The sequence below is a fragment of the Tetrao urogallus genome (genome assembly GCF_951394365.1).
Source record: "Tetrao urogallus genome assembly, chromosome: 1".
NCBI classification, from domain to species: Eukaryota; Metazoa; Chordata; class Aves; order Galliformes; family Phasianidae; genus Tetrao; species Tetrao urogallus.
The window spans coordinates 181,746,711-181,771,513 of record NC_136813.1 but is presented as its reverse complement, the minus strand read 5'-3'; the positions used below and the strand labels follow the sequence as shown (position 1 = coordinate 181,771,513).

The 24,803-nt window shown below is 43.8% G+C and overlaps 2 protein-coding genes across 2 annotated transcripts in view; one reads left to right on the top strand and one right to left on the bottom strand.

Annotated features, from left to right (window-relative positions):
- Positions 1–9,310: 9,310 nt before the first annotated feature.
- On the top strand, positions 9,311–9,927 carry TMEM60 (transmembrane protein 60; the record flags this gene model as incomplete). Its single annotated transcript, XM_079549266.1, has 1 exon — positions 9,311–9,927. One exon carries the CDS (start codon positions 9,311–9,313, stop codon positions 9,713–9,715), a length of 405 nt encoding a protein of 134 aa, XP_079405392.1. The 3' UTR covers positions 9,716–9,927.
- An 8,595-nt stretch (positions 9,928–18,522) lies between these two features.
- The window catches only part of RSBN1L (round spermatid basic protein 1 like), a gene marked incomplete at both ends in the record, with an annotated part of 44,881 nt that continues 38,600 nt past the window's right edge, over positions 18,523–24,803 (bottom strand). Inside the window, 3 exons of the mRNA XM_079536495.1 lie at positions 18,523–19,161; positions 19,249–19,357; positions 24,207–24,374. Of these exons, the coding sequence (XP_079392621.1) occupies positions 18,523–19,161; positions 19,249–19,357; positions 24,207–24,374 (916 nt within the window). The remainder of the gene's footprint in view (positions 19,162–19,248; positions 19,358–24,206; positions 24,375–24,803) is intronic.

Here is a 24,803-nt window from a genome sequence, read left to right as displayed (position 1 = left end):
ACACGTCCGTGAGGAAGACCCACAGACATCCATCACAGAGCTGCTCCAGAAGGTGTTGGCAGCGGCTTGACTAAATGGAGATGCCCCACATTCCTGCTGGCTCCCTGAGCTCTGACAAGGGAACTTGGAGCAAATATCACTCCCTGAAGACACTGAAGGCACTCCCAGGGCAGATGAATAAAGTCACTGCAGCCTAGTGAGTCTTCGCCACTTTTTAAACCATCCTGAAGCAGAGTTGCCATAGCCCACCTTTCTGCCCAGTCACTTCCATTGCTCTTTTTACCAGCACTGGAGCCCACTGCACAGCAAACAGCATCAAGGAACTCACTGCCACGACTCAATAAAAGCCTAATTTTCACCCAATTCAGCTCCACAGACCTTCTGACTCCGGAAAAGCCATGGCCAACATCACTTCTCAGAGTGAGGCAGCCCTGACTGCAGCAAACTCCACCCGTTCTCCCCCTGCATTCTCCCCAAGTACCAATTGCCTGTCATTAGCAGATCATTTGAACCCATTCACATGATTTCCCCTCTCCTCCTCCCTCCAGCAGTGAGAATTTTTGTGAAATTCTAGACCCTCAAATTGAAAGAACTGAGATCTGCCTTATTACTGCAGGCCTCAAACTGCTGTAAATAGGTCCATCAATGCTCACTGTATTTGTTTGTTACGCACTTGAGAAAAGGAAAAGTGAAGTAGTAATATTTCCAAACGGTTATTACAATTATATTACCAACACTAAAGAAAATAGATTAAATTTAACAATAAATAGGCAATATAAAGAAAATCTAATATCAGTAATGCATATTATAGGGTGGGTAAAGTGATCTGCTTACACTACACTTTAAAATCAGGCATCTCAAATCTGGAAAGGAAATTAGGTAGCTCTGTGTGCTCTGCCATTCAATATTCTACAGCCAAAAGAGCACAGAATCCCCCAAAGAATGAAAACACTGCAGTACTGCTGTTAAGCAACCTGGCCAGAAATACATGTATTTTGTTTAAGGACAAATACTGAAATACTGGGGAAAGGAAGGAAGGCGCCCTGAGAAGGGCTGTGAATTATTAAACAATTCAAAATCTCTCCTGTTGAGATCAGCAAGAATGAACAGAGAAGTAATTATAAATTAAGTGAGATTTTAAGAAATACACAGAAAGCATGGTAAAGAAAATAGCAGCTAGTAATAAAGGGAACTTCTCTCTGAGCTTAAAGCAAAGCCAAACTCTGAACAGAGAAATGTTATATTGCAACACAATGCAACTGACAAACCCAGTGCCACAGGAAGTCACTGAAGCCAAGGACTTCACTCAGATTCCAGAAGAAAACAGCTATTCAAACACATAATAACACTAAGAACAAATATAGACACACAGCTGAAGGAATCTAAAGCCTCACAGCCCAGAATGTCAGACAACATCCAAACAGATCACCAAGATCTACCCATCCAGCCATATAAACTCTTTATGTAGCTGAGCCCACAGTGCCCAGCAGCAAATGCCAAGGAAAGAGTACATGAGTACAACATGGCATGCGGAGAACACACTGTCCCTTAAGGCAGCTGAACTCAGAGCACTGCTCAGCTGTCTTAAGGCTGGCATCTGCTAACCATCTAGCACCAAAAAGCAGTTGGTCTTGGCCAATTTCTGAACACAAGGTGTGCATGACTTCATAGTCGATGCTAAGTGGTTTTAATTTCTTCTCCCACCTTGCAATTTTAGTATTTAAGAGCGAGAACCACAAATTTATTTGCAAACAGAAGTCAATGCAATGCTTGGAGTCAATCCAGCAAGTGCATCACCCAGACTTTCTGGAATCCACCTATCAAGCCCACCTCAAATGACACAAGAATAGTCACAACTGAACACCACATGTTTCATTTAAGCAGTAGCCCCACTAAAAGTGAGTTTGAAAAAATCCCCTTTTTACACAAATTAAGAAAAAAAGAGGACAGTTCTATAAACTCTTCATATCCCCCTTCAACTGAAAATTTAAAAAAATCATATATACATTTCCAAATTTACTGATAACACAATGGGTATCTGTACATATGTACAAATGTGTGCTCTGACTTGGAAGCTGGCCCTGCTTCCAAGCTCAGATGAGCTGACTTCCAGATATCCCTTTCAACTTATGTTATTCTATGATTACATAGAAAGTATTCCCAAAAGTTACATTGCAATGCATTATAACCCTAATTACAATCAGGGACTGGAATTAGGATTCCTCCATAGGCTATTTATTAACCTCTTTGTATTTCTTTCAAAAATCTGAGCTTGACTTCTTCAAGTAGTCAAGCTTTGTAACCAGTCAGACCTTTAGGAACAGCAGCGCTGGAAACTCAAACAAGAAAACACAACATTTAAAGCATTCAAAGCCTCTTCTTTATCATGCTGCTCCATATCTTAGAGTAAGCAGTGGTCAGCTGTCATTGAACAGCAGCCCTAAACTTTTATTTTGTTTTCTTCACAAAACAGAAAACAATATTTAAAAAAAAAAAAAAAAAAAAAAAGAAAGAAAGAAAGAAAGAAAGAAAGAAAAGAAAGGAAGAAAGACAGAAAGAGAAGAAGAAAAAAACAACACAGGCCTATGCTGCCCTGTGGGCAGAATTAATTTAAACCTGTTGCCATTTTTCCATCCGGTGTCCTACCAGCCCCATCTCACCTGCACTACCAGCTGCACGAACAACTGGGCTGAGCAAGCAGCGCACCACGATGGCTCACAGCTCAACACACAGCACTGCCAGCTGCTGCTCTCCTGAAGCAATACAGGGCTCTATTCTAGCTGCCTTTCTGCTGGGAATATCGCTGTGGGCCACCACCTGTCAAAAATTTCACAGAAATTTGTCACCATGCAGGTAACATCTTTCATCATTGTGAGACCTGGCTGTGTCATCTGACTGACTGAAGAAGTCACTCAAATGGGAGAAGACTGACAAAGATTTAGGTATAACAGAAAGGTCTGGGTTGGAAGGGACCTTAATGCCCACCCATCCCCACCCCCTGCTGTGGGCTGGCTGCCCCCCAGCAGCTCAGCTGCCCAGGGCCCCATCCAACCTGGCCCTGAGCGCCTGCAGGGATGGGGCACCCACAGCTCTATGGGCAGCCGTGCCAGGGCCTCACTGCCCTCCGAGTAAAGAATTTCCTCCTAACATCCAACCTAAATCCCCCCTTTCAGTTTAAAACCATTCCCCTTTGTTCCACCACTATCAGACCAAAAAGTTGGTCAAGTAATTGCACAGGTCTTGTGCTCTTGGAAAGCCCAGCACAAAGTTCACAGAAACTGTTAGGTCATGAATCTGTAGCGCATCAATCATGTTAAGATCTTCCTCACAGACCCAGAAAAACTGTTCCAGCATTCTCACAGAAACAGAGACTGTTTTGGAATTCTCACTCACAAGAGTCCTGAGAAAAGGATAATAAATGAAATTACTGTTTCCTTCCCAAGTTCTACTATAAACAAAGAGTAAGACACAGTATTTAGACAAAGTAAGGGGAGCAATATACACAGCTTTAGAGAACTGGGAATGAAATCACATCCCCTGCTTCCCAGTGACCCCTGCCAACTCAAAGAGAAACCACACAGCTCAGCCTGAGGAGCTGAAGCAAAGCCCAGTGGAAACCCAGACGCAGCCACGTGTCCTTTCCATTGCAGCACCGCCAGCCCGATAGCTCACACCCCACTCCACAGCTCACAGCCCTCCCAGCTCTCCCAGAGGCAGCACTGTGCAGCACTGGGTGCCACTGGGACAAACTTTCAGGGCGAGGCAAGCTGAGTCTGCTCTGGGAGAAGGCCAGCACCGCTGGAATGCTCCAAACGCTCCACGGGGCTCAGACACGCTGGCAATTTATTTGTACGGCGCATTCCACATAATGCAAGAGGAAAAAACCCTTCTGCAAACACTGAATTAAACAAACCAGGTTTCCAAATTCTTTTTCAGATGACTCAGAGTGTTTTAGCCTCTACAATATTTACGTCCAGAATACAAACATACATTGACACTAAAACATAGCAACTGAAAATTCAGCTGCACCAACACTCCACTTTAAAAGGGGATCAAGAGCTTAAATGGCTAAGTTCTGAATGCTGCTCTCAATCTTTGCTTTCAGAACTGTTTACAAATACTGTAAGGGAGATCTCTGGGGGGAAAAAAGAAAGAAAGAAAGAAAAGAAAGAAAAGAAAGAAAAGAAAGAAAAGAAAGAAAAGAAAGAAAAGAAAGAAAAGAAAGAAAAGAAAGAAAAGAAAGAAAAGAAAGAAAAGAAAGAAAAGAAAGAAAAGAAAGAAAAGAAAGAAAAGAAAGAAAAGAAAGAAAAGAAAGAAAAGAAAAAGAAAAAGAAAGAAAAAGAAAGAAAAAGAAAGAAAAAGAAAGAAGAAAGAAAGAAAGAAAGAAAGAAAGAAAGAAAGAAAGAAAGAAAGAAAGAAAGAAAGAAAGAAAGAAAGAAAGAAAGAAAGAGAGAAAGAGAGAAAGAAAGAGAGAAAGAAAGAGAGAAAGAAAGAGAACTGACAGAAGTGTGATGTGCATAAGTCCATCAGTCTGTAAACACCTCACCAGGACAGGAATAAGGCTCCTCAGGAATTATCCTTTATCAGGATTATCCTTTCCAGGGAGTCACAAAGAAAGAGGCAAATCAAAGATCACTAAAACTGTCAGAGCCACAGAAATAGCCAAATACACAGGGCTATTTATAACCCTGAGATTTGATCAAGGAACGCTTTTAGCCTCCAACCCAGCAAAACAAAAACACCCCAACATGGGATTTCAGCCCTTAGCAACCACCACTACGGTGAGGGCATCCAGGGGGGGATGCTGCAGGTTGCCTGAAGGGAGGCCCTGCTGCAACGGACACCACCAGCATCAACAGGAAGATGGAAGCAGACGAGGTGCTGATGACACACATCATCCCTGTCAGAGAAGCAGAGCGCCAGAAGTGTTAAACATGCGGGAAGGGGCATCTTCATCAGAAAAAAAAAAAAAAAAAAGAAGAAAAAAAAAACATCTCGGAGCGTTAATTTAAGCACTCTCAACAAGTTTTCCAATTAATTACTTTCTCGGGTCAATTAAGACACGGGCAGAACGAGAGGCAGGGCAGCGGCGCTGCTCGCCGGGTGACAGGCAACGTGCGGGAGCGCCGCGAAAGGCGCGGGGCGCTTAGGACACCTGAGCCGCGCCGGGACAGCTCCGGCACCGCGCGGCCGCTTCCAGCAACGCTCCGCGCGCCGATGCGCCGGCAGGGGGGCGGCACGAGGGTTCGAGCGGCGGGACGCGAGCGGCGGGACGCGGCCGGCACGGGGAGAAACGGGGCGAGGGAGGGCAAAGGGGCGGGCGTGCAAGGCGCGCGGAGCGAGGCGAGCTCGGGGATGGGGGTGCTGAAATCCGGCGTTTGCTTCCCTTAGGCGGGGAATACCGAGAGCCCGGGCACCCGGCACCGGCCCCGCGCGGCTCCGGGCGGGGAAGGGCCCGACGCCGCGGCCGCCCGCGGACCCCACGCCGCACCGCGCCGCTCCCGCCCTGCCCCGAGGCCGCGGCCGCCCCGCGCCGGGGGTCTCCGCGCCGCGGAGGCCGAGGGCCTCGCTCCCTCGCGAGGCTCCGATCGGAGGGGCCGAGGCTGCCGCGCCCCGCCGCCCTGCCAGACCCGCCGCGGCCCCCCGCCCGCCCCACCCCGAGCCCTGAGGTGAAGTTGGCGCCCGCTCCCCCCGCGCGCCCCGACCTTACCGCTCCGCGCGCCGCAAACAACGGGCAGCGAGAGGAGCGCGAGACTGCGAGGAGCGGCGGCGCGCGAGGCAACAGCTGAGGGCGGGGGGAGCGGAGAGGGAAACGAGGAGGAGGAGCCGGCGCGCGCCCGAGCCGCAACCACCGAGCGCGCGCCCGTGAGGGCGTGGGGCTCCTTTGCGGGCGGGCGGAGACGGAGCGATTGACGGCGCTCTGAGCGAATTGGCGACGAGGAGAAGAGAGGCAGGCGGGCAGAAGGACGAACCTCCACCAACCGCCGGCAGGGAGGAGGGCGGCCTCGTTTTGACGGGTGTCTCGTCGGCCCAATGAGAGCGGGAGCGCGGTAAGAGAGGCTTCCCCGCTGGCCAATGGAGAGGAAAAGGGGTGGAGCTTCCTGTGGCACAGCGGGGCGGGCGGAGCCGCGCTGCCTGCGCGGAGCCGGGCAGGCTGGGGATGCGCCGGGACTTTGCGCGGGGAGGCCCCGGGCCGGGCGGTACGTAGGGGGCGAACGGCTCCGGGGTCCGTCCGGGATCGGGGTCCGCCCGGTGGGCGGCTCGGCTCGCGGGAAGCCCGATTGAGGCCGGGCCGGGCGGGATGCTTCAGCGCGGCCCTGAGGGAAGGGCTCGGGTGCCGAGTGCCGGGGGTTGGGAAGAAAGGTTCCAAAGCTGTGGGCGGTCGGCACGGAGCTGCGCGGGCTGTAGGGGCGGTCACGGCTCCGGGCTGCCGGAGTGCCCGCTGTCAGACGTAAGGTTTGAGTTGGGAGCGTTCCTGTGGGGAGCTCGGCTCTGGTGCTCCCTGTCGGCCCCTTCCCGCTTGGCAGCCCCGTGCTTTTGTTCCGCCCATCGCCTGCAGGCCCTGCTGTCCCCGCAGCGCTGCTCGGCTGTACGGCAGGGAAAGGAGCGCCCAGCAAAGAGCGAGTGAAAGTGCTTACCGCGGGCCTACGGAATGCGTCCCGTTGGTCGGGTACCCACTGAGTCACCCTTAAGACGTCACTTAGTCGTTAGATTTATATTTAGTTGGCCTTCAGTTCCTACAACTTGTAAGTAACTTTTGGGCTTTACGTGTGCACTTGTAGCTCTGTTGTTGTTAATGCAGAGCTGAGTGCTGTGTTTAACTTTATATGTTTTCCTTCTAAACAGGACATAGCTAGCTAGCACAGTATTCTAATTATTGTGCTCATCCCACTGAGGTCAGTAATACTACTTGCATAGTGTCTCTTGTCACTGATAATTTTCACTTCCTGCTAATTACAGGAGTCCTACTAGGAGCTAACAGCATTTTTATTTTTATACTCTGCCACTGACATTACTTCAGTGCTTTCAGAGAACTGGTTCAGGTGTGTACCAGATTTGCATCCCTTTCCCAAGGTTAGCCATCTTGTGACAGCTCGCTTCCAGCTGTTTGCAGATATTGTTCTTTCTTTCCTTACAAAATATGGTCACTTTCTCCTTCTCATCAATCCCTCCATCACTGCCATCTGTATCCCCAGCTGCCGGGTTTTAGATTTTTTTTAGCATCCCATGCTTGTACTACAGGACCGTAAGATCTCAGAAGTACCCTTGGATTTTTTGAATTTTCACCCCCAAAACACCTATAGAACTGAGTGGAGCCCTGCAGTTCTTGTCCAGTCATGCAGGTACATCCCTTAACTACGGAAATGAAAGGCAGCGTCACGTCCCTTGCAGAGGTTTTTGTCTGCTTGTTTAAATTGTTTAAATCATGAGGTGGTTCTGAACCTCGTGAAATGAGCAACTTTATAACTAAGAAGCTCCATCTAACACCTCTTCTGTAGCTTTCTCTTTTGTCTTTTTTACAATAAGGGTGGTGAGGCACTGGAACAGGCTGCCCAGAAAGGTGGCGGATGCCCCATCCCTGGAGACATTTCAAGGTCAGGCTGGATGTGGCTGTGAGCAACCTGATCTAATTGTAGATGGCTTTGTTTATTGCAGGGGAGTTGGACTAGATGAATTTAAAGGGTCCCTTCCCATTCAAATGATTCTGATTCTGTTTTCTCTAGAGACAGTTGATAGCGCCTTCGTCGAGTATCCAATAACCCGATACTTCTAAGAGTGTTGAATTTCCTTTTGCCTTTCAGGCACAAGTTTCCAGTCTGCTTCTTTGGTTTCTCCTTCCTTCAGTTTGTACATAAGAGGTTCTCCTCCCTGTAGTGCCTGTCGTGATGATTTCCAGAACGAGTTCTCTGGAATGTTTTCATGAAGGGAATGTTGAAAGTTTCAGATCACTGCATTCTTCACCGTAGCCATCAACTTGTACTTGAGGATCCTGGAAATACTTTCAAAGAGCGGGAAATACTTAAGGTGGATTATAATAATTGTTCTGTAGTCCTGTCTGGCAGCTGGTTTATGTGTGTTCCTACAGACAGAGCAATGCTAGCTGAACTTCCATCTGTTTTCTTTTCAGTCTGCCTGCCTTAGCAATTTAAATCCCATGTATATGTTGCTGCTCAGCTCTGCCCCATCCTCAAGGATGGGTCCCAGTTCTGCCCTTCAGTAATAGGCTTTCATCACACCCTTAGAAAGTCTGAGCAAGCTACAGAAATACTATTTAAAACTTTATTTTCACTTGTTCAGCTCAAGAAACTGGCCTGGGGTCACTCAAGGGCCAGAGGGAAGAGCTGCACTGACAGAAACTCCAACTTGGATTATTTTAGGCTTGGCCAGATCTGTTCCTTAAAACAGTTCCCACTTTTGCCCTCAAAGACTTAGCAAAAATGAAAGTTGGTTGAATTACAAATCAGGTGACAGAGGGATGATTTTAGTGGCATACAGAATGCCCGTCCCCTAGTCCAGTTTAGCGTTCTAATGTGGGGGAAAAAAAAAGTTAGAAGGGAAATGTTGCTAATAGTTTTCTGCCTGTTCAGGGAGTTGAATAGACTTAGTGGATCTGGTAAGCATCAGTAAGAACAGCAGCCACAGCAGGAGCCAGCAGTGCCTGCGGGGGAAAGGGGCTCGTCCTGCCCCTCTGGGAGCAGGCAGGAAAGGTCAGATGCTAGGTTCTGTCAGCTGGAACAAAGCAGAGTTCAGTTTGTTTCAAGCAAAACAATATTGGTTTTACAGAATTAATTGTTATGACATATCTAAATCTCAAATATTGAAAATAGTTGCTTATGAAACCTATTTTTCACTGGTATGTAATTATTCACTGTTGTAGCTTGGACGACTAAGGAGGATCGTAGTTCTTCCTGTTCCTGCTTTACAGTTGGTACTTTAGACTTGTAGTGAAAGTCTTCTGGTAGCTGTAGTGGTTAAAAGTCTCATTTAGGAATATAGAAACCTTTATGACTGATAATTTGTTCCTGTTTTTCTTTCATCATGACTATACTGCGATTTAAACATACTACCAGGCCAGTAAATAGATGTACTCCTAGCAGCCAGTGCCTGCATACTTTAGATACTTGCCGCAATGCAAGCATTATCCATAAGCTTCAGTATTTTAAGATTGCTGTTTGACAGAAAGAGGTGCTATTACTGTGCACAGAACATGCCTGGTGGTTGTATAATGACAGCTTCTGATGGCCCTCCTGTGTGTTTTGTTTCGTTAGGTTGCTGACCACTTGCCAGACTTCCTCTCCAAGCTGTTTAAATGAGAATGTCCCTGGCACAAAGAGTACTACTGACATGGCTTTTTACATTACTCTTCCTCATCATGCTGGTGCTGAAGTTGGATGAGAAAGCACCATGGAACTGGTTCCTCATTTTCATTCCAGTCTGGATATTTGATACTATTCTTTTAGTTATGTTAATTGTAAAGATGGCTGGACGTTGCAAGTCTGGCTTTGACCCCCGCAACGGCTCCCACAACATCAAGAAGAAAACCTGGTATCTCATTGCAATGCTGCTCAAATTGGCCTTCTGCCTTGCCCTCTGTGCTAAGCTGCAGCAGTTCACCACGATGAAACTAGCCTATGTATTTATCCCATTGTGGGCCTTGCTTATTGGGGGTATGATTGAACTTGGATACAATATTTTTTATGTAAGAAGAGACTAAGCTGCGCGTGGCTCTCCAGTTGGAGATTTGGTACCGATTTGCTGGATTATTAGTTCTGCCACAAATGTGATCCCTAAGGCAGAATGCCGCCCAAGGAAACATGCTGGAGACGTGACCTATGCCAGGCTGAAGACCAGCAGTAGACTTGTACCATTTTTTATTTTCAAATGGTCGTACTTTCTCTTGTAAATAAAAGTATTTGTTCCACATAAGGTGTTTTAATATGGTTGTTCGTTATATGGAGTAAAGGTAAGCCTTTTCCCATGCAGATAGATACTTGAAGGAACCACAGATGTTCTACCCTCTGAATTCAGCACTTAGGGGATCCTTGTAAGAAAGTTTTTTATGTCTTATGCTGTCACTCAAATTTAAGACTCAGCAACAAATGGAAGCCACTAAAAAGAGCAAAAAAGTAACTCGGCGACATCTTTTTGACATAAGAATCCTCTTTTGGTATGAAAAACTGAAACTAAACTGAGTTCTTAAGTGCTGAAACATAAACAATATGTTCACCTAGGGAAAAGTGAGTAGCTGAACTATGGCAGCAGCCTAACATTCAGAAGAGAGGAAGAAAACAATAATTATGATCCTAGTAAGAAGTCACTTGTGCTTTAAGAGACTGCAGCTGCTGTAATGCATTTGTACCTGCAGGAAGTGGTATTTTAAGGAAAAAGATAGTTTTTAATGCTATGGTGTATTAAATCCATGGAGGTGAAGCTTTGGCTTTTTGGAGCATCAGCAAACACAGATGTGAGCAAAAGTACTTCTTCATATGCCAAATACAATGAATGGGACTTCTGGGAAGATCTGAATAAGAATCCTATTGTGTGGGTTGGAAGTCTTCTTCCAGGAGCCAGGATAACATCAAATTCAAGTCTGGGTTTCTTAGGACAAAATTATGAATATGCTGATCCATTTACGTTTTCTGGGTACAAGAAAAAGTTTCAGTGAGTGAAAAGAGACAGGGAAAGTCTTCTGAGGTAACAGCAATTGATTAGATTAAAATGCCTCATGGGAAGAATATTAACTAGTTGCATTCAACTGCGTGTCCTCTTAAAAGGGAAGCTCATCCTCCGTCCCTAGATTTTTTGCTTGCTCTTCAATCATACAGACAGACATAGAATAAATACATAGCAACCAGGGCCCGTTGCAGCCTGAAGCACTGGATCATGGCTTGGAACACGGGCTAACAAAGGATTTCTCAGCATCCATTCAGGCTGCTTCAGTGTGGTCGGCTGCCCTATCTCATAAATTGGGAAACCAGGGAACGACAAATCTTTCTATTCTTTAGCTGTTGTAAAGAATGTCGTAACACATCAGTTTTTGCTAAGCACATTTGTGTACTCCATCCCAGTTCACAAGCATCACAATTTATGGGAAGCTGAAATAAGAACTTTTCTTCCCTCCAGAAGGAAAAAAAAAAAAGCCATGGTACAACACATATTCTTTCCTTCGGTAGCAGCATTCTTCTTTGGGAGGCATCCCTGTATCCTGCTTAGCTCTGGAAAAGCCTTCAGCAATGCCTATGTGTTCAAGTCAGACTCTTGCTCACTCCTGAAGGACAGGCTTCAGCATCTTTGTGAACCTGAAGTGAAAACAGCACTGCAGCTGGGTGTAGCAGGATGCTGGGGGCAGGAGGAAGGGCATTCACCTCAATGCAAGCTCCCCAGCCTGCCTGCCATGGGAAATGAGTGCACATACATACATGACGTGAGGAACAGTCAGTGCACCTTCTCTGGCTCCCATGGCTGAGATGCGTTCTCTGTTATGTCCTACGGCTGGCAAGCCAGGCTTCATGTAAAATGTTTATTGGATGAAAAATGATGAAGGTGAAAATTATGCAAAGACCCACCGACCTCCGAATCATGGTAAACTTCTGTGAGCCACCTGCTGCAAACACATAACCAGCACCTGAACTTAGGTGAGGGGGCCTCAGTCCTGAATAAGGCCTGATGGAGAATATGACAGACTCACCGGGCCCACTTACCTTGATGCGGTATCTTAGGGCACCAAGCGTAAGAGTGAGCGTCCCTGGCCTTTCCGCAGCTGCTTGGCAGGGCTGAGAACGGGTGGGAACTCCTCGTGGAGCACTGTGGCTCACTGGGAGGAGAAATCCAAGCAGTCGACATTTTGCACAATGAAAGTTTTTCTCATGGGAAAGAAAGCACAAAAAGATCTTTATTTGGAAGAGGCAAAGAAGGTAGAAGCAGCAGCAAAAAAGCCAAAACCCCTCCTGCTCAGAAGAGCAGTGCAGATTTCCTCACTGAAGCTGATGTTAACAGATGGTAGTAACTGATGGAAGAATAGCAACCAGCCTCATTAAGACCTGCTGTATTACAAGATGAACTGCAGAAATGATTGTGCCTCCTTCACAAATCCCCTCTAGTTCACAGATGCTCTTACTATCTGGAAGTTTGGCATCTCCAGTTTACTAGGACTGAGCACAGTTATTTCAAATTGTTCTCACTGGTGACAGGATGATGGGAAATGGCCTCAAGTTGCACCAGGGTAAGTTTAGGTTGGATATCAGGAAGAACTTCTTTACTGAAAGGTTGTCAAGCACTGAACAGGCTCCCCTGGGAGGTGGTTGAGTCACCATCCCTGGTTGTGTTTAAAAACTGTTTGGATGTGGTGCTCAGGGACATGATGTAGTGGAGGGTTGTTCAGGTAGTATGGTTAGGTTGTGGTTGGACTCAATGATCTTTAAGGTCTTTTCCAAACTGAGCAAGTCTATGATTCTAATCTCCTCACAATTGCTGCCTACTCTCAGATTTTATTGTTGTTGTTGTTGTTGTTGTGGGGAGATTTTGTTCTTCATTTTTAAGGGTCTACTTAAAAACCTGGAAATAAATCTCTGATTGGAAGTGCTGAAGCAGCAGTTTCTTCCTGGTGTCCTGCATAGGTCATGCACAGTTTTACTCATCAAGAGACAGTTGTAGGATGCAGCCGCCTGGAAACACTGAGTTTTGCAATTTTTTTCTTGGTCTTTGATGATAAAAATATCCCTTTTGATTTGCTACTTCGCATCGGTTCTAACGCTGACTTAGAGCTGCAGCTGCGATACCTTTGTACTCTTCTGCCTTTTTCTGCTATCAGAACTTCATTCAGAAAAATCCAATCCAAATTTCGCTGTGACTCTCCAGAAGCTGATGCAGGAATTACAGCTGTTTATAACTACCATATTCTCAAAGGCATTGGTTACAGCACTGAACCAAGATGAGTGAAAAAAAAAGGCAGATTTGATAAAGCACCAGGGGATGCAGAAAGCTGATGCTGAGATGGCTCATCCTGAATTGCCAGAAGTCACACCCAGTGACGTGGTGGTACAGCAGAGAACGCCTGTCCCAGTTGCATGGTGCAGCTGTGACACGGAGCATGGGGAGAGATCTGCTTCAGAATGCGACTGAAAGGTTTTCTCTTCTGAAATGAAACACTGTTGATCATATCCTGATGACTGATATGTAGATAATATATATATTGATAGCATATATATGGTGATAAATATTCTACGTCATTTATTTCTATTCAAATCATTCATACAAGATTGAACACTTCAGCATGCATTATAGATGAGTATCTACTTTTGTCAGATTCAGGAAAATAAATATTCAATGCACATGTGTAAAAGACCGTGAGACTAAATTTTTCCATTACTTATTTCTATTGCTTTTCTTGATCTGTCAGCATCGTAGAATAGCATGAAGTTCTCTGTTCTTGGAAGATACAGTTGTGCAACATACATCCCGAACTTGAACCTGAACACTTTAAGAATGTGCATACATGCATTCCAAATGTACTGCTTGGCACGGATGACAATATTCAAAATAAGATAGCACAGGACTGAGTTACAGGATGACTTAAGAGATGAAAGCAGTACTATTTCTGACAAATACACACAGTAGTACAGAAGCAAAATCGTTATCTCGGGGAAATTTTCACATTTGCCCCATAGAAAAGTGGTCTAATTGGCAAGGTTTTCTCCTTGGAACTCTATGGAGCACCTTTCTCAGCTAACTGCCCTACAACGCAACCAGATTTAAAAAACAAGAATTCCATGGAAATCAGCCCTTAAAACACAAGCCTAACCTCTGCGACACACCACAGTCTCATTCAAGTGAAATGGAAATCAGTCGGTAGAAGGAAACATTGAAATAGTTACTGAGAAATAAAACTTGATAAAAATAGAACTTTAATCAGAATATCACATCCATACACCAAATGTTGAAGGACTATTTAGGACTAATGACCTCATCAGAAAGCTGTCTATCAGTGTGGCCAGAACACAAGGCAGCCAGGGGTTCCCTGGCACTTCAGTACAGAACAGCTCTAAAGCAGAAGCAATAACAGCATCACAGTACAAAGGAACACAGCGGCCTGAATCTGATACAGGAGATTGGGAAAGTCCACATCCGATGACTCTAACAGAACTAGCAACCTAGATACCACGAAGTTAATCACTGCTTCTGGGTGAGAAGCTGCACACACAGCAGAATTGTTTCTGTTTTTTAAGGAAAATGAAATGAGTGACCAATGGGAGTAAAAGGTTTCCAAGTGTTCACGTGTGCAGGAAACTCAGCAGGACGGCACAGAACATCAGCATTACCTATTACACAGTTTTTAAAGTGCGTTTCATCCACCCAGTAAGGTACCAAACAAGTAGTAGGAGGGACTCACAACCCAGGAAAGCATTTTTAACAGCATCTCACACAGCAGTCAGAAGTCATCCTTCCCATTTCTGACTCGTACACATTCACAGTCAGGTCAAAGGCGCTGACTGCCTAAGTGAACTCAGCTTCGTCTGACCGTCACAAAAATGAATGCAATTACAGCTGAGAAGCCTGCAAAGATGTCTGATACCATTTGATCAGAATTAGTACAGCTTTCATCAGTAGGGTCAGTTGGTAACCCCTCTCACAATGGGTCTTTTTCCTGTGAGCATAAAGAAAACATGGGTTTTTTTCATCAATTCAGCATTCTGATTCACATGCACATATTAGAAAATGGTCATTTTTAAACAAAGAATATTTTTCTTATGTTTCCTGGAAGACTTCTTCAATGTTCCAAGTTCGTAACATTCTGCCAATCTGTTTCCACAGCAGTCAACCATTTCACGTGTCCATTCCCTATGTTATTTGCAATGCCAATATATTTACTGCGCACGTGCATTTTTACTTAAAAATCAATTTTATTCATCACCAAGGAATTCCTTCACAGATGAATACTTAAATCATCACCCTCTGAAATAATACTTTATTTCTAATACTAGATAGAATTAATATTTCCATTAAAGTATTGAAATATTCACTATAGTAACAAGGAAGGGGAAATCTGCATGCCAGCAGTACCTGTAACGAAAAGGCTGTTTTGGAGTCAATTTGCAGGCATCAGAGGGCTGGGGGTGACACAACACCAGCAACACCTGTACGTAACACATGAAGCCAGCTGCCAGTGAGATGCAAAAGCTCCAGTAATCGTAACAAAAACAGTAACTACCATCTTGAGAGCTATTGGTAAGGTCAGTAACAACGCAGCTCTTTGCTACTCACAAAAACAGTACAGGATCTATAGAAACATCTCTAAGGTTCTGCACATGTGTCACTAGCTGGGACAGCACGGCAAACACACGGATGTGACCACCACTGCAGTACAGGCACTGTGCCTCACGTGGATTTTTTCCATCTGCAGAAGAACATGGGCCAAAAGAGAACACCAGAGATTTCAGCCAAAGTAACAGAGTCATAAAAAACTGAAATCCAGGGGGAAGAAAAAAGCAACAAGCAAAGACTGGTGTCAGTCCATCGCAGCGCAGGAAAGATTTATTGCTGGAGCAAAAGTCTGGATGTGAAGCTGATGTATGCAACAGGAGCAGAGGATATCGCATAGGACCACTTGACACCAAGATTTTTTTATCGGACTAATGAACAACTTGGGAGCTGAAATTCTCAGAAATCGTCCTCCTTCTTGAAAAGCAACCATATCAAGATGAATACAACACAGGTAGAGGACAAAGCTTGGTTTTCAAAGCTAGCCAAGTGTATCCCGCTGCAGCTGGTCAATGCAAACCCTGTGCACATTTGTGTACAATGGCAGTTCTGACAGCCATTGGTTGTGTCCTGTTCGTGTCCTCTCTTCAAGCTCTGCCTAACAGTCAAAATCTAATTTATCTCAAAAATAAACAGTGCATAAAAATTGTAAGAACTGCTGCTACTTCTCTCTCAAAATTCTGAAAATGACAAAAAAATGGGTTTAAAACGTGGGCAGTTAAGAAGCAAAATGTCAGAATGAAGACATACCTGAGCAGAAGTTTGAGAGCACACCAGCCAGGACCACTGAGCAGGTTTTCAAATGAAAAAATGTTCTACTGTAAGCATAAAGTCATATTTGCTGCACTATTTTCAAATATTGATTTCTTCAGTCTAGAGAGGACCCACAGTACAGAAAAGTCTGCCATGGGGGGGGGGAAGAGGAGGAGGGATGTATACATTTCACTGAAATCCAACAGGAAAAAAATTGAATGCTCAGCATACGGATCAACAGAACACAAATGAGATTCAAAGGGGAAAAAATTTAAAAAAAAGCTGCATCTGTCAAGGCTGGCTGGTTCTCATAAAGCTGGAGCTGTCTACTAATGGATGTGAAAAGCTGCGTGCTGGGTAGAAGCTACGACCTGCAGCTCCTCCCTGCTCTCTGATGGCTGGCACAAAGAAAAGGAATGGAAGGCTACGGAACGGCGTGTTTGCAAGGCCGGAAGATTATGGGTGGAAAATTCCAGATTGTCCAATGGGAGCTGAGAGCACGTTTCTATCGCAAAGGCTCAAATCCTTACATGAACCAATTAACACCTCGAATCCGAGTATGCTGGAGTGGTAACTTACCGCGTCACACATGAGCCATTTGCTTATGGAGTGGGGGGAAGCGAGATCCCTGAGGCTGCAAAACTGGTAGTCATCTCTTAACCAGAAGTCATGAAAACAGCAATTAGATTTCGCCACATCCAAGAGATTCATGATTCTATTGCTTCTCTAATACATAATTATGGCTACGTAAGAGTAACATTTAGCAATTCAAATGCTGATTTAATTAATAATTCCTCAACAGACCTATTGTAGATTTAAACACATTAGGGCACACGACAGGTAAATGGCTGATTTCAGTGCCAGGCATAAATACAAAGTAACAATTTTAACAACCTAGGAGCAAGAAACATTTGCACCAAAAGGCCCTCAGGTAGTTGAACTAGACAACACCTGGGAAAGAAAACAACACATTGTTCTATTGCTACAATTGAAGCCAAAGTGATCACTAAGCACATCAAAGGTCTTGATTTGTGCCTGTAAGGATGTGTAATTTTCAAGAAGCCGTATGGAAAAAAAATTGCCCCCCAGAACCTGGAGGCTTTAGGGCTTCAAAAATAACAACAGGCCTAGAATCTCAAGTTTTAAATATTTAGTTGAAGGACAGGCTACAGGGCAGGTTACTGCTGTTTGTAGCTACCTGAAAAAGAAACAGCGTTCAGATGTGTTTGTACTACACAGCAACACGTTACACACAAATAAGTTAAATTACAGTGTTTGCCATTACCACATCAGACGCTAGCTAGCCTTGTAACCTCTTCTCTCAGAACACAGGTTGGGAAAACTATGGAGTTCCACAGAGTAGAAAGAGGTAAACAGTCAAACTTGGAAACCACTATCATTTTCCTGATGAAGAAATTGTTACTTCTAACCTGGGACTCGAGGAATCTTCCTACCAGACACACTGGCCAGTCTGTCTGTACTGCCTTGCACTATCAGCACGTGGAGCAATCTTAATCCAAATTTGCCTCAGTGAGTGTCAGGCCGCCACTCAAGCTATATTGGCTTCAGTTTGAGTAACCATTTAAAAACATTCTTTGTTCTAATTTAGTCAGATAACTGATATGAGCTTTGTTTTTAAAACATGGAAAGCAATATATGAATTGTGGCTGCGCAGGGGTAGAAGATGAGCACAAAAGGAGTTTGCCACCCTGCCCAGCCCAGCTACACAGACGCTGGCAGCACTCCTGAAGCCCGCTGCTGTCCAACCTTCTGACACAGAAAGGCTGCGGGTAACGTTTGTCTCTGTTCCACATCAACAACTGATGACAGGATTCGGAGAGCGCCTTTAATGAGCAGCTGTGCAAGGAGGGCTGATTTTGCATTCTGACTTAGTCTTGGCTGACAAAGAATGCCTCCGCTCTACCTCAGTTTGCTGCAGCTCCTCGCTCCGCAACGGAGTGAGAGCATCCTATGCCTTAGTGCAGGTAGAAACAGAACCATTGACAGAGGCAGTTTAACTGAATTATTTTTTGCAGACCCAAAAATAAAACCAATCTGTTATTATGAACCTTTATTAAGTGGCTCACGTTTCAGTATAAATCACACTAAAAAGATTTTTAAAAAAGATATTTACACTACAGTGCTGACACATTTAAAATGAAAAAATTGGTATAAATAAGCTCTATGGAAAAGCCTGGAATTGTCAAAAAGAATTCTGGCTCATCTTACAAAAAATATATATGTTAAATGTCAGCTCTACTCTAAAACCTACAACTCAAAATTATTTAAAGACTTCTTTATGTTAAACCTGCAGTGTTTACAGTGCATCTGGCCCTAAGTGCTTTGATACTTCACAGTTATGGACAGGCACTGAGGAATGTTACAAAGCTACATAACTATCTTCTGTAACAGATGCGAAGGCAAGTCACAAACTTGCCTCACAGAACTTATGAATCTTTACATTATTACATCATTAAGTTTAAAAAGGAATTTAAAACAATATATACAAATTTAGCACAAAAAATCATCCTCTCTTTGTCCATGCAGTTTTGGATATGAACTATGTTGTCTCGTATCATCCGGATGTACGTGACTGCCGGGGCACAACTTGCCTTGTAAGTCCTTGCTGCCAGGTTCAAATTTGGAACCCATTTCCAACTTAAACGCCGTCAATTCAACCTGATCCAATCTAGTCTGAACATTCTGGCCCCTGCTGTCATGGGGCGCCACAGTCTTTTCAGCAAGATCAACATTCATGGGTTCTTCTTTAATCCGGTGAGATGCAATAGGTTCGTGTTTTATCGGCACAAATTCCTGCTGCAGAACGTCTGAAAGTTTGGCGTCTTCGGAGGTATTTCTGCTTATTGTACAAATCCTGCTGTCAGTCTGAAGTCCCATAACCGAAGACTTGGGGTCTGCAGAGGTCCCTGCTTCGAGAGTGCTTGCGTTTTGAGAAGCTTCTTCTTCGGAATGATACAGCTTGAGCCGGATGTGCCACGCCAAGCTGCACACTGCTGAAACTGTTTTGAACTGGTGCACAACATTCCTCGGGATAAAATAGATGTCATTATCAAATAACTGAATTCTGGCATATCGAATGCCTTCCCTTCGCAGCTGATTCAGTTTTGCATCGTCAACCCACTGGACACACTGGAAGGAAAAAAGGAAAAAAAATTAAGGGTAAAAACTTCGAGCACTTGCAGAGGACATTTAATGAATGGTTCACAGTGTGCTTACCTGTGAGAGTGGAGGCTCATGCAAGTCCAACTGCATGCGCTGAACTACCTCTAAGAAATCCTCAGCATGAAAACAAATTACATCTTTGGTTATACGAGGCTGCTCAGACCTACAGGAAGGCAAGAATTGCACTGTCAGAGGCTGAAACTAATATGGTAAAGAGAATAATACAGGAAATCTGCAAACAAAGGATAAAGGAAATCATCTAAACACAAACTCAGCAATTCTAACACAGACCACATTTCAGAGAATACAAGCTGACTACAATGGCTTGTTCTCAATCATGAGTTCAATTCATGACGCTGATTAAATGAATTATCTTAGTTTTTCATTTTTTAAACAAGTGCTAACATAAGAAGCAATGAAAAAAATCAAAGCTCCATACTTTTACTGACCTCCATCTGCCTCGCAAAGACAGGTGGCCCAGAGATGTCAGGGTTACTCTGCCAACACTTTTTAGTGCGTTACACCCATCAGGTACCTCAAAGCACACCGTAACACTAGTGAGACTGCTGCAAGCACTGCTCGGTATCTGAGCCTCACAGACCCTGTTCAGACTTGAGAATAAAGCTGGTTCTAATTCATCTGCCACAACACCAGTGAGCAGCAAGCACCAGCATCCTTCACAGCATCCCCTGAAAAATACACTGGTGCTTGTACTAACTAGACAGCTACAGAGGAGCAAGATCTGAATTAAGGCTTCCCTGAGTATTCAAACTGTTACAGGAAATCACCTCTTGTCCCACAGCACTTCTCTGAAAGAAGCACCATTTATATAATAATGTCTTCAAAGGAATTATCTAGAATTAATTAACAAATGCCACGACAGCTACAATCCTTAACACTTCCAAATCTAAAAATAAAATTCAGTTCTTCTACATAAAGCTAAGATTTGCATGTGGTTTTGAGGGATTTTTTTCCCCCTCCTCCCCCCAGAAAAGAAACATCTGTTGATGAGATGCCCTTCGCATCTGGCTGCCATGCAGGGTCAGCACAGCGGCCGCATGTCCCTGGGGAGCTGGGTGCCCTCCTCCTCCCAGCTGGGCCACAGGTGGGATCTGCTCCCACAGGCAGAACAGATCCATGCATTTCTGAGCACACCACATAGATTGCTGACCATGTTTTCAAAGCACAAGAAGATAATTATTTGTGGTTTCTGCATACATATGGTATTGGTTTTGTCCTAAGAAGCAGGCAGTGATGCAAAGTTTATTGGGCTTCTCAAACTGAAGAGATGCATTCATTTGATTCAGGTCATGACCTCAACAAAGGAAAGAAAAAAAAACCAGTTTAAGCTGTTTACAGAGAGAAAAAAAAAGCCTGGTTTAACTACAGGGAAATTTTTACATCACATATTGTACTCCCAATTTTATGAAGATAGAAACACCTCCCTCCATTTGTTTCTATATCCTCCATTTCTATATCCTCCTGAAGAGGTTTTCAGCACTGAAAGCAAAAAGCTTAGAAGAACCAGCTCTAATCAACAGCATGAAAATACCTGCTGCGTGAATCTACTTTTTATGTCAGATACACAGTTACGTTTTTATCTTTTAAAGACATTTAGTACAGTTTACATCAGGGAAGACACGTATGTGCATTTGGAGATAATGTCATTTGTAAAGTAACTCTTAACTCAGACATACATACAGAGAATAATCAGGGAATATACAGAGAATAAAAAGGATTTCAGCCCAAAGCCAAGTTCTCACAGCAGTGTTCACTCAGTGCTTTAAGCATTATGTCAGGACACAGGACAGTAAGTGTTTTTTTTTAAATCATGACTTTTCTCCCTACCTCTACACACAAGCAACAAAATGATTACCAACTCTGTACTGCAATCATACCACAGAACATGGCATTCTTCCTGTAAACACAGAAAATTGCCAGGGAATTTTTAATTCTGCATTTGCAAACATGATTATTAGCAAAACAACTCGGATATTCTATTTTGTACAATCTGAAGCAAGTGAAATGCTTAGGAAACGGTTCACTTAGATGTCCAAAGAGATTTTCAATCCAAACTATGAGATGCCCTGGCCACTGTGTCAGCTACCACACTACTACTTCTATAGTTAGACCAGGAGCACAAAGGATTGTAAGACTTCCTGCTTAAATCCTTTAAAGATATCCAAGTAGGCCAGACATGTAATTACCACTTTTATCACTTGAGCAGTAACAACAGTTTTACAGTCCTAATGATTTGCAGGAGGAAACGATGTTGCTGCCCCACAGAGAAAGAAAAAATTTCAATCTCCTAACAGCACAATCCCTTCATAAAGCTGATAAGGATACAGTAAGTTTATTTTGTTTCTCCAAGTTGTTGGCAAGCACAGTCACAAACAAAATTCTTCAAGGTAAGATAAGCTGTCCATATAAACATTCAGCTGTAAGTATAGAGGAGTCCCTTAAATACTAACACAGATACATTTTGCCCAAGAAGTACCCAAGAAGTACCAACAAGCCTGCACACCACCCCTACTAGTTCGCTGCACATAAAGCATGATTCTTCTTCAGTACCCTCTGACCACAAAACCCAAGATTAGCATCACAACCACAGCCAGCACTTCCCAAACAATTCAGCAGCTGAGGAAAGCAATTTCTTATCTCTTAAGTGCTTTTCTAGGCATTTCAGGCTTTTCCTGCCCTACAAGCACTAAGCAGCTATCTTTCCGTGCTCTATTCACTCTTACACTGAATACAAACTAACCACTCAGTTCAGCAAGTCTAAGAATTACTTTATTTTCCCCTCAGGAGAAAGAAAATATTTTAATATATGGTATCTTCTTGTTACAACATGTGCTTTTATTTCCACTGTGCCCTCCTCACTCCTGGCATAGCTCCAAGTTTCACATTTGTTGTCAAATACAGTTTTCAAGATTTCCACACATATTGCTTTGTTTAGTATAAAACCCCTCACAGTTTAAGAGCTATGGTAAAGATAATAGCTGAAATTACTTTAACGTGTTGCAGTAATGTCTCATTATACGAAAGAAACTAAACAGGGCTTATAAATACAGCATGGTACCTTCTCAAAACTGTACTGACAGGTAGAAAGGGAAAGAAGTTATCACAGAGGTCAAATGTAGCTTGAAATAAATCATTTTTATTCCATCAATTGTGTTATATTTTTCTCTCCTCTACAGAGAATCACGGAATCACCAAGGCTGGAAAAGACCCCAGAGATCATCCAGTCCAACCATCCACCTATCACCAACATTTCCCACCAACCCATGGCCCTCAGTGCCACATCTCAACGTTTCTCCAACACCTCCAGGGACGGTGACTCCACCACCTCCCTGGGCAGTCTGTGCCCCTGCCTCACCACTCTGTCAGAGAAAAGGAATTTCCCAATATCCAATTTGAATCTTCCCCGGTACAACTTGAGGCCATTCCCTCTCGTCCTATCGATAGTTATGTGGGAGAAGCAGCCGAGCTCCACCCCACCACAATCTCCTTTCAGGCAGTTGTAGAGAGTAATAAGGACACCCCTGAGCCTCCTCCATAATGAACAATCCCAGTTCCCTCAGTCGCTCCTGACAAACCAGTGCTGCAGACCCCTCACAACTTCATTGCCCTCCACCTCCAGGGCCTCAATATCATTCTTGCAGTGAGAGGCAATTTATTACATATATCAATTCCAATTTTTTTCCCTGCATTAAAAGATACATTTTCAGTCTCTATGCTGAAATGAAATGCTCATTCTTTCTTCCTCTCCCTTAGGCTGAAGTCTGTTTGGTAGATCTGGCTATCTCCAGATCACTTCTCAATTTGCACATAAATAAGTTTAAAAGGAATTTTAATGGAGGTTGGACAGATTCTCTTTTCCGCAAGCTCCAACCTAGAAGAGAAGATGGTGGTTTCATTCTGAAAAGCATAAAAGGTGGGAAAACTTACTTGTAGAATATAAATGAAAACATAATGATATCCAGGAGGGAATGATCTTATTATAGAGGGACAGGGTGAGGATAGGAAGTTCCTGGATAAGTTTAAATCAAATTAAACTCTTCCCAGTTTCTAGGGACGAGTTTGTTTTCTCACATTTTCCTTGATAAAGCTTTGACAATGCTCTCTCCCCCCTTCCCTCAATCACCCCTCCCTCAGATTTACGCAGTAGCTCAACTCTTGCTCTACTACCACTCCTCAATCTTAATTCACTCCAGCTTCACACAACCAAAACAAGCTGGGATTTTGAAGCTCCAGCTGTCATGAGCCTGATGAGAAGTAAATCATAAAATCTCAGAGCCAGAAATAAGAACACATTCACTTCTAAGCAATCTAGTTCTCTCCCAGTGGCAATTATTTCCTATCTCAATTAACTCTTGCACTGTAACATAAATTTGCATTATCTCATCCAAAGGGAATTCTGGGCAGGAAGACAGAAAGAGCAAAAGGTGGTTCTATTTAAGTATACAAAAGGTAACCTCCAAAACTAAGGTCATTCCCCCAAACCAAGGTCAGAAGTTCCTGAAACAAAGATTCTTTGTTCTGGGCGACAGAGCCCACGTGCTTTAGGGGTTTCTTTATTCAGTCAAAAGCAAAAACAGAAATTTTGCTCATATCCAGACAACACACAGAATTGCCAAAACGCCTTCATCTGCACCTCTGAAGCAGAAATTCAGCTCAACGTGCATGTGTTATTTAAACTAAAACAAAAGTGTGAAGAATTTTTTACATCCAACATCAACTTCATTACAGCAATTCAATCATAGCTACTAAACTGTTGCTGCAGGGCACCTTTCCAGTTTCAGCCACGCTGCAAGCTGTATGCAGTCTTTTAAAGGGCAGACAAGCACAGCTGGTGCAAAGAGAGATAGAAAAAAATCCAGTTATCTACAAAGTATTATTTAAATATCTCCAATGCTAGATTAGCCTATTCAGTGCTCTGTCTTTTGATAATAAATGGAAATTGAGGTAAATATTTTCCAGACACCCAGCTGAGTAAGTCAGTCAACACATACCACTCTCCACAGTGCACAGCCTTCAACACTCCCACAGCAGCTGTAGTCTGTCGTTCAAAACCTTGTCCTATGTGATCTGCATGGGCTCGTGTCCGGTCTTCAAATAGCATTTCACGTGGTTCACTGGTTCGAGGTAGGTACTGCAAGTTTTTTATTTCATTGGTAGTTCTGTAGAACAAAAATAGTACTGGTGATACAGAAATTTCCCTTAATTGTCTAATTTCTATCCACAGCCAACAGGATGGTGAGACTATACAGTCCAATGAGAAGGACAGTAACCCTTACAGCAAACAAAATACATAACGAGCTAAGCAAAAATCAGAATACTGATGCAAACAAAAACATTTGTCAGGTTCCTAAGTACATTAAAAGACCTTGATGACTCAGCCTCTCTCATCTACACACCCTGACAAAGCACCTAGGAGTTTCATATTTAAGGTTAAGCCTGGGCTTCAACCTTGCCTGAGCCATGCTATAAGAGCATTCATCTTCTACCAGCTCACAGTGTGTGCAACAGTTTGATAAACACCACAACCATTCTTCAAGCAGTTTTTACCATTTGTGTTTCCACTGAACTGCTAGAAAACATGCATGCAT